Raw genomic sequence first — 14,790 nt, 5'->3', positions numbered from 1 at the left:
TTGTGTATCCTGGTAATTTCACCATAGTACTTATAGTTAAAGGTGAAGTCTTTTTAATCCAATACACTTTTTGTCAAATTCAGCAAATATCTCCTCACGGTCTGCAGGACAATAGGAACAAGTGAACCTATACCTACAGTAGGACTTAAAATCTGACTTAATTCTAATCATGGCTCATCATTAACAATTAAGTCCCATAACTTACTGATATTGATTCTGCAAGGGTGTGTGGTTTCTCTAACATTCTGTTCAGATCCAATGGTTCCAACAGATCCAAGTCAAGACTAAGTGGTTAAATACTTGTGGTTGCTGATGTGGTGTCTTCAATTTGAGTCCAGCCCTTTTGAGTGTCGCATTTGTTATCCTCTACATAACTGGCTCTAAATCATAGCTGGAGCATTGTAGCAAAGCATACGTAAAAGTAGTGAACTAGGCAGGGACACCAGAGGAACACACAATTGTACGGTGAAGGAGACCAAATCAAATTTCCCCCTACCTAGACCACATTTGAGCCAATAATTAGTTGCGCTTTGATTGCTTGACTGAAAATGCAGCGAGTCTTGTTGGGTCCAGATGGGTCCAATCAGAGCCTGAATTTGCATTCTAAACAGACTGATGATCCATGCCAGTACATCAAAACTGGATATGAAACAGTCACAATTTGGGTTGGGTTGAGTCATCAAGTTACTGGAGAAACAAATGTCCCCCAAGAATTTATTATAATGAGGATGGGATGTTCTTGTGTAATGTCAACTGATAACTTTTCTAAATGAAAATCTCACCCGGAGGAATTCTTAAAAAGTCAACACAATCACTTTTCTGGAACACAGTATAAAAAGACTGAATTGATCTGAGAGCACTGTTCATGTTGCAGTTCCCTCAAAGAAAGTGGTGCCTTCTCTGTATCCATGCACATCTACCAGCCATTGGTTGTCACTTTTAGTTCATGGTTTCCTGGGGCAGCCATTTACAGAAAACAAGTTCAGACAAACTGGGTGTTCATGGCCTGTCTAGCATGAAAAATGCAAAGAGACAGAATAAACAAGCAGCTGCATAAAGATTAAAGCATCTGTCAAGCTAAAGATGACAATAATTTTTTTGTCAGGGGTTATTGGACTTACCAAGAGATGGAGGTTGCTAATTATGGACTTACAGTAGTCACATCCCTTCTATCCTCTGTCTCCAGTTATCAAACCCGTAATTTGCTCATTGCTTAATTTAGTTTTGATGTTCAATGAATGTTTGAATAATACTAACTCTTTCTTTTTTTCAGATTTTGAAGTTGAGTTACAACAAGCTAACATCAGTGAACCCTGGTCTGTTTGAGGGCCTTGTTGGTTTGATCCGTCTCCATCTGGACCACAACCTCATTGATTTTATAGAGCCATACTCCTTCTCTGGCCTAACCTCCTTAAAACTCCTACAGCTGGAGGGGAACCTTCTAAAAGAGATCCACCCTCATACCTTCATAACAGTGTCACTACTAGGAAGCTTTTGGACTTCAGGACTCAAGTAAGACAAAAAGACCGTGGCTATTTAACTAATTTTATCTCGTTTAATGGAAGGTAAATATATCTTGGAAAGAATGGTAGTTTGAAAGAACTAAGACTTGTTTGAGAGGATGTATCCTTGCTTGCAGGAAACTGCTTGAAATTAAATTAATGGAGTTTGCATGCTCCTAACAAAAGTTCCCTCCCTTTAAAATATGCATACATACCAAGACTTGCTTATAGGTATAAAGTTGTTATGCACCTCATACTACAGTATATTTGTTTCCCTGTCTCCTGCACAATGCATTCAAGTGTAGGCATCATCCCAGTGCCACCTGCAGACCAGTAAGTAAAGGAAATGATATAATGTTTTTGTCTCAGACACTTACACCTGTCAGACAATCTGTTGGAGCAGCTCCCTGCCGCAGTACTGAAGAGTGCTCCCAGGCTTGAACTCCTCTCTCTACATGGTAATCCCTGGACCTGTGATTGTCAACTCCACTGGTTGGTAGAATGGAGCTCCACACATGAAGGTAAGGGTGCTTGAATTAATACTCAGATCTTATTTTCTGGCAGTAGACCACTATTCCTTACCTCTTCACTTCTGTGGTACCAAATACTTTTATCTAAACTGGATGACAAATTACTATGTAAAGGTTCATAGGAGGACAGCAAAAGAATTAAAAAAGCATGAATTGATTTTTGGGCTACCTGTGGGAAAGAGCTAAAAAACAACAACAGTGACATATTATCCCCTTACAAAGCTTATAAAGCAATGTGGACTTGTGTTTGTATCCACTAGACATGAATTCTCTTTTTGGCTTAGTTTTAAATATCTGGGTTTTTACCTGTTAAATGCACCGCTGTGCTCACCAGCTTGTTGCTTTTTTAGTGTGTGTTGTTTGGTGCTGGGCAGTTAAGTTTGTCAATGGTTTGTTGCTGATAACAGCTGCTTGCTGCTGCTGGAAATTACTTTATTAGAGCTGTGAGAGTAAACCAAAACAGTAGAGGTATGGCCCTTAAACCAAGACAATGAGCTAATAGAAACTAAAATACACCATGGGAACCGCGTGATAATTTTCTGGTTTCATCACTATTTACAGCCCCTTTCACAAAACATATGAAAGCATCATAAAATATGAAATTATTGTTTTGTGCAGCTTTCAACCTGCAATTACGGTTCTTTTTTTTGTCCACTTGGGGGCAGCAGAAACAACTTGTAAACACAAGCTTGACATATCATCACCTTTAAGTTGAAATGTTGAACTTATTAAAAAACAGTTTCCACAGGTACTTACACATCCAGCAGTTACAGAGCAACATCATCATTCATTTAAAATCGTATCCCTAATCACATGGCAAATGTGAGTCCAATATTCGCTCTGTTTTAACTTTTGGTCTCCACTAACTCCCAAGGAATTTTGGGGCTTTTTGGTTGCTAAAGGTTCCACTATGTTTACCAGGTTGTTTCTACATGTGTCTTTCTGCAGGTTGTGTACAGTGGGTTTTTAGAGCTTTTTTACTAAAAAACAGCTGCAGCTCAAATCAAGCATAGGCTGGTACGGTTTATGTTGGAGAGAGTGTCTCTACAAGAGAGAGAGTGAAATATGTCGCACATGTTGCCTGTAAATAAACAATTGTCAGTTCACAATACTTTCTCATGTCTTAATTTTAATACTTAAAATACAACATTGTTAAGAACAGTTGAATAAATAAATTGTGCTACATAATGAACGAATGGCTTCAAAGAGACCCTTTGATCAGTGTCAGCCAATACTCTGCCAGCTATTGGTGATTAGACCCCAAAAATCCTCATCAGAACACCGCTAAAATTAATAATCTAAGGGCAAGAGAGTCAGCTTAATAACTGGTTGTACCCTTTCTATATTATTAATATATGTACACAAAGAATAATGTTGCTGGCTTACAGACACATGTATTTGACCAGACGTAGAACAAAGCACCAGCAGAAAATATTGCATGTGTGCCATCCAGCTTCTGCACAACATATGAAGGACACAGCCACTCTTAATAAATGGACTATATTTGATTCACATGGAGTCTAGAAAATCAATTACATTGTTTACTTTTCTTTATCCGTATGTCTCACTCAGTATTTTTCATGACGGGAATTTTTAATGAAACAGTGGCTGGTCGAGAAAGCCAGAGATGCAGTACTGTGCTTTGTCTCATTTGTCATTGCTTTGTTGGAGTTTCATGAATAACCTTTAACAAGTCCCATATGTTAGCTGTTTGTATCAACAGAGCAGCTGATAATATATCTATATATATTGTGTTTCATCTAAAAATAGGGGTCTGTGACTACCAGAAGTTTATTAGTAGATGCATAAACATTGACTGAAATCTAATTCCCTGTAATCCCTATCTCCCACCTTACATCTTTCCTTACCTTTTCCCTTACTCTGTCCTTACCTACATCTTCTTTACTGCCCCTTCCCTCTTAACCTCTCTCCTCCTTTGTCTTTCCCTCCAATTCCTTGGATTGTTTCCCCTGTTCCTTCTATTATTGCCTTTTTAACTCTCCCTCTCTTCCTCTCTCCAAATATGTCTCCCAGGTGTAATAAAGTGCAAGAAGGAACGTGGCTCTAGTGAGACTTGCCCTGAGTGCTCCTCTCCTCAACCCCTGAATGGGACACATTTACTAGGGCTGACTCCGGACAAGCTTACTTGCGAACGACCAGCTCTTCGTTCCACCCTCAAGCAGTGGGACAATCCTGTGTGGGCTGAATCTGAAGCGGAGCCTGACCTCCCGTACACCCGTGACTTTGAGAAGCCACTAGGCCATCTGACTGTCGTTCTCTCCGACAGCCATGGAAACAGTGCTCATGTGGCATGTGACGTGCGACACCCTGGAGACAGTTCACCCATGACTTGGACAGTAAATCCACAATCACCTGGGGAGTTTTCTGTCAATGTGTCACTGGCGACTGTCCTTGAGTGTGAGATTGATCGGGAGACGTTGCAAAATCTATGGCAATTGGTCGCATATTACTATGAAAGCCCTGCTATCCTGGAGAGAGGTCAACAGAGAGGAAATGATAGCAGAATAACTTATCAATATGTCCAAGCTGTAAATGAAAATTCCCCATATTTCACAGAATTAAAAGGGTATTTGGTAGCAGAACCCTCATGGCTGCTTCAACCCAGAGTAACTTTAAGGCTCAACAGGCAGCAGACAACAACCAAGAAACTGGTAATGGATTTCACTACTGTAATTACCAAGCAACTCAACAGCCATAGGGGGCCAGATGATGACAATGACCTCTCCATGTCCTGGGCTTTAATCCGCAGAGGGACAGCAGGGCGGGTTCGGACTGCTCTCCAGGGTTCAAAAGTTAATTTAGAGTGCAGTGTTGTCACTTCAGATCCGGAGGTGAAAGTGGAGTGGATGCTACCAGATTTGTCCATTGTGGAAGATGCAACTGATAAAATAGAAATTTCTGAAAAAGGAGATCTTGTGATTTTAAATGCCACACTGTCTGACTCAGGCCTTTACCACTGTATGGTCAGAACCAAAGTTGGCGTGGACTTGATGCCTCTAAGGCTCACCATCAAAGAACTCTCACTCAGCCCAACCGCTCTCAATGGTCAGAAAATTGTAGTTGAAAAGGGACACTCTTTTTCTCTCCCATGTGAGGTGACCTCAGTCCAGCCCAGTCAGACTATGTGGTACCTACCCAAAAACCAAATTCTTCTTCCCACACAACAGACAAGACGGACAGAAGTGATGGAAAATGGGACTTTAGTGGTTAGGAGATTGACACAAGATGATGCAGGGGAATACACCTGCTTAGCCTCAAATCTGTATGGAGTTGACATGTTGTCACACATGGTGGAAGTGACAGGAGAAAAGGCCTCTGATAGCTCCAAAGTACAGACTGCAAAAGAGTTGCCGATTTTGCCAGCTGGTGTGGAGGAAGGAGAGGGTTCAGGGGGAGATTACCAGGAAATTATACGGCCTTTTGCTACGCAGTTTCCTAAGAAGGTAGGGACAATGCAAAGGAAACCTAATGAGTTTTCAAAAAGAATAAGAATCAAAGATTCACAGAGAAAACCAAATAAATCTGTTAAAGAATTAGATCCAAATCGCTGGGCAGAGATCTTGGCAAAAGCTAATGCTAAACCAAGTGTTGCTCTGCCCACAGAGCAGTCACTATCAGAGCCCAGCACTGTAACTGTCCAAACAAGTACGCCCAAGCCTACTACTACAACTGCAACAACAATTCCTACTACTGCTTACAACCTACCCCCTACTACTACCCCTCCTGATATTAGTACAGAGCTAACACATTTCCCCATTAACACAAATGTTAAGACTGAGGCCTATTCTACAGAGAAGAAAGAGGATAACTCTAAAAGTCTGCTAGAGGTTTTACAATCTCTGCCTCCCAGAAGTACAGAACCAACCCCATACCATGTTGGTGGGATTGCAGAAAAAGCTGAAGCTATCACAGACCCTCCTGCTGTTGGAACTCCTCAGCCAGTGGATCAGTTAGAAAATAAGTACTCTGGAGAGGGGAGAAGGAACAACAACCTCTTTCCTGGTCAGCCAAACAGGAGAAGGCCACCTTATAGACGTAGAAAACCCCCAATAAGGAGAGTCCGTCCGCACGGACACCCCTTCTACCATTCATCAAACAAGCCCCAAACAACTGTCCCCCCAGCAACCACCACCACACCAACAACAACGACGACCACAACTACAACCACTACTACTACTACCACTACCACCACCACCACCACTACTACTACTACTACGACTACAGCTGTTCCAACCACAGTGGAAAACACTGAAAACTTATCTGCTGAGTATCAGACAGAGGAAGATGAAGGCGATTACTATGATGAATATAATTACAAGGATGGCGGAGATGCCAAGACAGACTTAAACAGTGAAACCCACCGTACCACTCATGATCTTGACAGTACCCTAACCACATTTCCATCAGCTGTAGAAGAAGATGTAGCTCCACCTAATCCAGAGACAATTGTCACTCCAAAGCTTGATAGAACCCCTCATCCAACTGAAAGGACCGTTGAAGAAAAGGAGTATGATACTTTAAATCTTAAGGAATCTGAGAGACAGAGGGTGGAGATCAGAATGCAAATTAAAGAAAAGGACAGAGATAATAAAGATCTTGCAGGAGAGAGTGAGATTACAGCAATGGAAAGTGAAGAAACACATAAAATAGATTCAAAGGGCAGTGAGAAAGACACAGAAACATCCAAAAAGGAGTGGCTGGATAGCATCCAGTTAACAACACAAAATAGACCAAGACCTAACACTCGACCCTCACTGGAACAAAATACACCTACCCAAGCAAGAACTCCATCTTCCAAGGTCATTACCTCACATTCAACAAGAGGCAGAACAACAGCAGGAGTCACACAGAAAGAGGATAAAGATGTAAACAAGCCAAAAGCAGAGCCTGAGATCCACAGATTCCCAATAATAGAGCCGGTTCACCCCTGGCTCCATCAGAACAGACAGGGAGGAGGGCAAACCACAACTCCCAGGACGATACATACAAACCAAAACAGAAATACAGGAAGACAAGGAGAAGTGAATCCAGGTAGACATTCCCAGGCTCCTAGAGTCTCCCCAACCTCCCGCTGGCCTTCACACCATCATTATCACCATTACTACCCACTCTACCCTTCCTGGCCAGGTCAAAGGTCATTTCCTCATCCAAGGCAAGGTAAATAAAACTGTTGTGTCATGATTTCTGTCTTAAATAACTGTTTTGAAATTAGGTATGATGATCCAATGTGACTGATAGAAAGTGTAAGAGATAAAGGATAAAGAACAAATCGATTAAATTGAGTCTGTTTACACCTGGTATTAACATGTGTTTTGGTAATCTCAACACAAGTGGACAGCCGAAACACATCACCATTCACACCTTCATCTATCATATGCCTCCTGACTACTTGTGTTCAGATTCCATTACTGCCTTCATTACTTACACTAGGAGGTCAAAGGGCCTTGTGCTCAGGAATTACGTCCACACTCTTGCTTGTTGCTTGCTAGCATACTCTCTAGTCATCTTAGCAGTTGTGTCGGTACAGGTGGAGATATTGCTGAGAATTCAACATGTCTCTTTCCATAGGGCAAAACAATGGACAGTCATGCAACACTTTGTCCAACTTGTCGTAAAATGGGGAGCTATAGAGTGTCAGTGTGCTGTCAGCAAAACAACCATCATGTCCTGTAGTAAAGACTTGACCTTGTCAGGGACGTATTAGGTTGTATTAGTGTTTACACTACAAAGTTAGGTGGTCAATGCGTGCCAGTCCACCTCAGCAAGTGGTTTGAGTGATCAGATGGTGGTGGTTGTTTACATATATAGCAGTGTCCACTTGTGATCAGATCACCCAAGACACATGTTAATACTGGGTATAAACAGCACCATTGACTTGACCAGCTAATATACTTGGTCAGTATTATGTTGGCTTGGTGTTAGGTTATGACATGTCAACCTAATCCTGGTTGGAATGCATGGATATGTCTTTGAATAAATGTTTTCTCTCTGCTCCTAGGTCCTGGGTCACACCCTGTGCCCACACACAGACCCTGGCCTCTCCCCCACCCATGGGCTCAAAGCCCGGTTGTCACCAACCGACCAGAGATCACAGCTGAAACAGTGAAGCCCACACCTGCAGAGTCTGGAACAACAGGAAACTCCAGAGTTACACCCTTTAACTCCCATCTGTCACAACATCAGCATCATCAAAATCATCATGTGAATGGCAGGACCCAAACCAGAGACCAACTGTTTCTATCAAGGCTGAGGAACAGATACAGACAGGTATGATGATGGGTGTTTTATTGGGGGGGGAGTGCAGAATGTAATCTATGTCATCATTATCTCCTTGTGTTGTATGCAACCCAGTTACTAATGATGGTGATGATAATGAGTCAGCTCTGAGAGATGGGATTTAATTCCAAGTAAATGGTTTAATGCTACAATAATAGATTATTCTGATATTTCTAGGCACAGCTTGATCGCATCGCTCAGCTGGGGAAGATGGTTACACCCAAACCTCGTGTTAGCTACAATCCCCCATCCCTCATCACACCTAAACCCAAACCTCCATCTCCACAAAGACCCTACAACCCCAAACCACCAACACCTACTGCTTCTAACACTTACACCCTTAAGCCTTCGAACACTGCTGAACATTCATCATCGTCATTCTCTGATTTCATCCCGACCCCTCATCCTTACCCACCCACCACCCCTGGGGTTCTGTATGGAGGTCGGTGGCCTGTTGGAGGTAGGTGCACTAGTGCAACACTATAGGCTAAGTACCAGTATTTCTAAGGGAAAATGAGCAGTTTATTTTAATATATTTTAATCTGTAATCATGATAGATTTTTTTTGCTGGTTGAATGTGTCTTTGTAGCAGGACGAATCAGCTCTCGGCGGCCCACAGCTGCCCCTCCTTTCCCATGGGTGTGGGGAGTTGGAAGTGGTGGGCAGAAGCCTCGTATCACCACGGTCACCACAGCTAGCGTGTCAGTACTGGCAGAGAGTGATGTGTTCTTGCCTTGTAAAGCAACAGGGAATCCTGAACCCAACATTGCATGGACCAAAGTCTCCACAGGTAAGGGAGAAAGAGATTAAAAAAGAGGAAGACATGAAAGGAAAAAGCACAAAAAGATAATTACAGAATGTAGGAATATGAGACAATCCCAGGTCTATGTGTTGTGCTTTTAGCTCATACATCTCACTTGTCCTGGGTCATATCTGCCTACTGCTGTGTCTATTTTTATATCACTGAGGACTGCCAGACACTGATATTTTCAAATGTGGCATAATCAGTCATGAGAATCATGATTCCGAATTTAAATCTGTCCCTCCGCACTGTCTTCATATCCGTTTGTTCTCCTCTCAGGTGCCACCATCCCAGCCAACACCAAGCATGGTCCCCGTTTTGAGGTCTTCAAAAATGGAACTTTTGTCATTAAAAACATCCAGCTTCAGGATAGAGGCCAGTACCTCTGTACGGCCCAGAACAGCTTTGGATCAGATCGCATGGTCATCACCTTAGCTGTACAGACTGAGGCACCCAAGATCCAGCCGCCCAAGTCCACAGAGATAGCAGCCTACTTAGGAAAAAGTGTGATTCTTGACTGCCTTGCTTCAGGAAAACCACCTGCTCAAATTTCCTGGATTCTTCCGGACAGGATGTTTGTACGAGACGTTGGGACTGTTCACTCTCCCCTTGCACCGATATCTCTGCTTCAAAATGGAACCCTTCAAATTCACTCTCTCAATTTCTCAAGCAAAGGGGACTATAAATGTATTGCAAGCAACGCAGCAGGTGCTGACACAATTACTTACCATCTCCATGTGGCAGCTCTGCCTCCAAGCATCAGTGAAGGAGCAACAGATACTGTGATCATTCAGCCAGGTAGAGTACAGAAATTTAACATCCCTAAAATTCCCGTAACTGAAAGTCTTCCTCATGACATGGCTGGTAAAAGACAATAAATTGTTCTTAATCTAAGCTAATAAAATCACATTTAACCAGGCAGGAGTGTGTATGTCCACTGCTCTGTGAAGGGGGAACCAGTGCCTGCTGTGAAATGGATGCTCCCAGCAGGCGTCCATGTTAAGCCATCACAGTTTCTTGGACGCAGGCTGTTTGTCTTCCCCAATGGGACGCTGTATGTGAAGAATGTTTCACCAGCTGATGCTGGGAGGTATGAGATGTGCATTTCTTTTATATTTTTTTCCTATGATTAAGTCTTTCTTTCTTTGCACTGATCAGAATATGTGTACTTCCTTTATCATAAGCCAAAGTTCTGGTTTTAGTCGACCTAACTTGGGAAGTCAGGATGTATTCCTATAACCTTGACTAGTACTCCTCTCACTTAAGGTTTGATTTCCCATTCCCCTTTATGGGTTTTGTAAGTCCCATACTTTAATTTTTGACCAAATATCTACAACCTTGCCAACTGAAAATTTTTATTGATGTCTCCAGAAATTTTCATAGGGGTGGTTTTATGGGGCTACTGAAAATCTTGTGGTGGCACACCAAAACCAAAAGCCATCACTGAATTTCAGGAATTCTATTATGCTGTTGGACTATATAGGCTACTTGAAAACAATGTCAATATAAGAGTTATGAAATCACATACTGATGTATTTACATCTCTTATTTTACAATTAAGTTTACTAATAATCTGATGAGTATAGACTGATACCCATACAGTTAGCATTTTGAGTTCCACACCTATCCTGTTGTATTGTGTTATGTATCTATATATGTTAGGTGATTCATTGTTATTCAGATAAGGTGATTGCCCTTTTCCCTACAAAGACAACCATTAACTTTTAATTTAAAGGAGTACATTATTTGTAATTTGTAATTTTAACAAAAAGATAGAGTGTTATTTATCCTCCCTCCGGACAAACTATGCCAACAAGGTTGGTACCAATTAATGCCTTGGGTTGTCTGGTTTCACAAGATACCACTACCTTTGTGTCAGCTCAAAGCTTAAAAAGAGCCATAGCCTCTAAAAGACAATAATATTGACCTCCGATCATTTGCACCAGGGAGGCAGTGGGAGGGCCAGCAATTGTATCAGGGTGGCCATGGACCCTGCTCTGGGATGCCTCCGATGCAGCAATGGCAAAGGATAGTAGCAAAGTTATCAGGCCGTTTGAAATATTCTTCTCTGACTGCTGATCACAGTTCTTAAGCTGTGAGGTTTTCTTTCTTTTTTTTTAAAGTCAGCAGGCTGCTGTTAATCTTTCCACAGGTACGAGTGTTTGGCCACTAATGCTGTTGGCATTACCAAAAGAACCGTCCAGCTGGAGGTGAGGGCAGATTCCCCCTCCATCTCTCACCAGCCTCCTCCTCCCCCTGTTCCTATCCCTCCAACCCAGCGCCATGGTGTGCCATCCCGACAGCACTCTATCTCAGCTATGTACGGTTCTGCTGTCTACCTCCACTGTCCAGAGTCTACTGGATCCACAAGAGGCACCATCTGGCAGCTACCTTCCAAAACCATCATGGAACATCGATACAGGTAACTAACGTTTATACATTTATGAATCAGTACAATACTGACCATAGTATAAATACATTATAATGTTTTAGTTTCCATTAAACTTCACTGACTCCTTTAATGTCAGCCTCATTTCTCTCCCCCATCTGCCTTCAGTCCAGAGAGACCCATTAAAGTTTTCCGTAATGGGACTCTGAGGATACTTCAGCTAACAGAGCTAGATGGTGGAAATTATCTGTGTGTCTTTCAGCGGCCCAATGGGGAGGACATGGAGCTCTTCCAGGTATGAACAGGACAGATAACGGCTTCAGGCAGGTTCATTTAGCTGCCAACTCTTTTCGATTAGTCTTCATTTCATTTCTGGCTGAGAACACTTTTTGTTCATTAAGAATCCCTGCCTTGTTATTAAGTGTCAAAGACACTGTTGTTAAGATGTCTTACGTGTCTTTACACCTGCCTTCAAGAATCAAAGATGTGGTCTATGCTCCCAGTTAAAAATAGGATTTTAATTTTTTTGTATATGGGCTGGGAAAAGCTGCAGCAGCAGGTCATTCAGTGATCAATACTTGACTGTCTCTGTAGTTTCCAAGTTATCAATGAAACTTTGTTTCACATTGAAAGTTCTTGCTTCATCAGGTGGAGGTGTTAATGACCCCTCCCAGAATCGAACATGTGAGGACTGCACAGGCCAGGGTCACCTTTGGAGAAAATTTCCAGGTACATTTGGGGAGCTAGCTTAAAGTTTATATAAAGTAGGATAAGTCCTTTTTTTATATCACCTGTGTTTTCTTGCATATTGTATTTATTATTTTACATTTCATGATATTATACCTATGAATACATTTGATGTTGTGATAAGGCGAAAGGGTCTCATATCCCAAAAGCACCTTAGCAGTATTAATTGATTATTGTTGGTTTTTTGGCCACATGGGGGCAATAGTACTGTAGTATAGTGTGTATAGCAAAAAGCCCTTTTTATACAGAGATACTAATATAGAGTCACAATGAAGACACTTTATTACCCCAGCTTTTTTTTTTTTTAATAAAGAACAGAAACAATATAGGCATAATGCCTTCAAGTGTGTGATTTTATATAGCATGCCAGTGTTCCAGAGGCAAAAGAGGTGTGATGGGTGCAATGTGTAACATAACAGTGCATCAGGCAGCTCTTTCTAAACAATAGCAATGAGATAAGATAGCAATAACAATCATTTGCCATCCCAGTCATATGGTGGCTGACCTTGTCCTCCGCATGGAGGGTGAGGAGCTTGCAGACCTCATTGTCTCCCCAGTTTGACATTTTCAGCCACTGTTCTTCATCTTTGAGTTAGCTGCAAACTGTGGCTAGCTGCTTTTTAAATCTCCCAGTGGTGGGTTGCACACATAACGCGTTGTCAAAATGTTAGACCCATCCTGTCCTGCCAGCTGTCCCTCTTACACAGATGTTGATTCGGCAGTGTTACTACTACTTAAACAATTCTGCCCCCCTATTCCATGATTGTACCTTTTATACAAAGAAATGAGCTGACAATATTTTAAAGGCTCAGTAAAGCTGAGGGGAACTGCAGAGTTGGGTTACAATAATCTAGTGGCTTGACAAGCAACCCCTTTAAAATTACACATAGTAGTTTAACCAAATGTCAATATAGAACTAGAACTGCAAGCACTTATGAACGGGGACCAAGCCCCCCCCTGCGACTCGGTTCCCGCGTCCAGCGGAGCCCATGGAAGTTGTCCCTGAAGGACGACGGGCTCTGGGCGAGCGCATGTTTATGAATGTGTCATTTAAAATGTGGAAGTTACAGGCAAAACTGCCTTTGCATCCGTTATAGTGCCACCTATAGACCGATTTGCGACGAATTTGGCACAAAGCCTCTGGATGACCTCGGGAACGAGTGACTTAAGTTTGATGTTGAAAGCATCTACTTTGAGCAAAATATGAAACAATGTGTGTTTTTTAGCTAGCAAAAAAGATTGTTTGGTTGTAACAAGCGCATTTTTTGGAGTGCCAAAATTCTTTTGATAACTTTTCATCAGACACATCTGGAGATTCTATGTGCAAAGTTTCAGGCAGGTGGCACTTAAAATGTAGGAGGAGTTTGAAAAAGTAGGTTTTGGACATGTGGCGAATTAGCAAAGCGAATGTGCAGCAGAAGTGGGCGGGGCCTGTGTCAGAAAACCCAGCTCTATCCAGGGAACACATGGATATAATGTTTGTGAAAGTGTCATTTAAAATGTGTAAGTTGCAGGCAAAAACGCGTTTACATCTGTTATAGCGCCAACTAGTGGAGTACATGTGCAATTTTTGGTACAGAAGATCTGTGTCCTATTCTATATGTACCCTTAAAATTTCAAAGTCCTCAGCATAATAGTTTGGCTGAAATTAATGTTTGTTGTTTATCTTGTAATAAGCCACGCCCACATTGACCAGTCATGACCACCTTCAAGATATGACCTCAGAATTGGCCCTACATCATACCAACCGAATTTCGTAGAAATCGGTGCAGCCGTTCAAGAGATATAAACTTACCATATTTGTAGCGCCCCCTAGTTGCCAAAATTCGCCAAATTCGGCTCATACCCTCACAGTCTTATGCCAACCAATTATCCCAAATTTGGTATTAATAGCATTTAATTTGACCGAGATATCCAACAGTTTGCATTTTTATAGCTAGCTATAGAAATTTGTTTGTTAATAATCTGCGCATTTTTTGACCGATTAAATTCTTTTGATAACTTTAGATCAGGTCCAGTAGAAGAGTGTATATGTCAAGTTTCATGCAGATTGGACAAAATCCCAAGGAGGAGTTCGAAAAAGTAGGTTTTCCAGTTTTCACGATTTTGCGAAAAAACTTCCTAGGCGCAAGTGGGCGTGGCCCATGGCAAAGTGATTCAGCTCTATTCAGGGAAGCTGGGGATACAAGATTTTTGAATGTGCGACATACGGTGTGGGAGCTATAGGCAAAAACGCATTGACCTAGGTTATAGCGCCCCCTGCAGGCAGATATACATAGTTTTTTGCGTCTGAGGTACGTGCGGGGGTCTGGACCACCCCTCCAAATTGCACCGCCCTCCCTTGCACGGTTTAGCCTGCAGCACCACTTTTACCTACGGAAGAATAAAAATAAAAATCTTTACAAAAACAATAGGGTTCCTAGCACCGCTGGTCCTAGGAAACGCGTCTGCTTGCATACGCGTTCCCTCGGCCCCTCGGGCTTGGCCCCCTAAATATGGATTTGTGCAGCTTTAAATCAAAGT

The 14,790-nt window shown here is 42.1% G+C and overlaps 1 protein-coding gene across 1 annotated transcript in view; it reads left to right on the top strand.

Annotated features, from left to right (window-relative positions):
• Positions 1-14,790, top strand: part of LOC117260580 (matrix-remodeling-associated protein 5) — a 37,282-nt gene that overhangs the window by 18,697 nt on the left and 3,795 nt on the right. Inside the window, exons 6-16 of the mRNA XM_033632565.2 lie at positions 1,274-1,512; positions 1,872-2,023; positions 4,067-7,210; positions 8,052-8,320; positions 8,507-8,789; positions 8,919-9,119; positions 9,411-9,929; positions 10,050-10,221; positions 11,284-11,553; positions 11,689-11,815; positions 12,169-12,249. Coding sequence (XP_033488456.2) covers positions 1,274-1,512; positions 1,872-2,023; positions 4,067-7,210; positions 8,052-8,320; positions 8,507-8,789; positions 8,919-9,119; positions 9,411-9,929; positions 10,050-10,221; positions 11,284-11,553; positions 11,689-11,815; positions 12,169-12,249 — 5,457 coding nt within the window. The remainder of the gene's footprint in view (positions 1-1,273; positions 1,513-1,871; positions 2,024-4,066; positions 7,211-8,051; positions 8,321-8,506; positions 8,790-8,918; positions 9,120-9,410; positions 9,930-10,049; positions 10,222-11,283; positions 11,554-11,688; positions 11,816-12,168; positions 12,250-14,790) is intronic.

This window comes from Epinephelus lanceolatus, chromosome 7 (assembly GCF_041903045.1).
Source record: "Epinephelus lanceolatus isolate andai-2023 chromosome 7, ASM4190304v1, whole genome shotgun sequence".
NCBI classification, from domain to species: Eukaryota; Metazoa; Chordata; class Actinopteri; order Perciformes; family Serranidae; genus Epinephelus; species Epinephelus lanceolatus.
The sequence above is the reverse complement of the archived record's forward strand: the minus strand, read 5'-3'. Positions and strand labels throughout refer to the sequence as shown.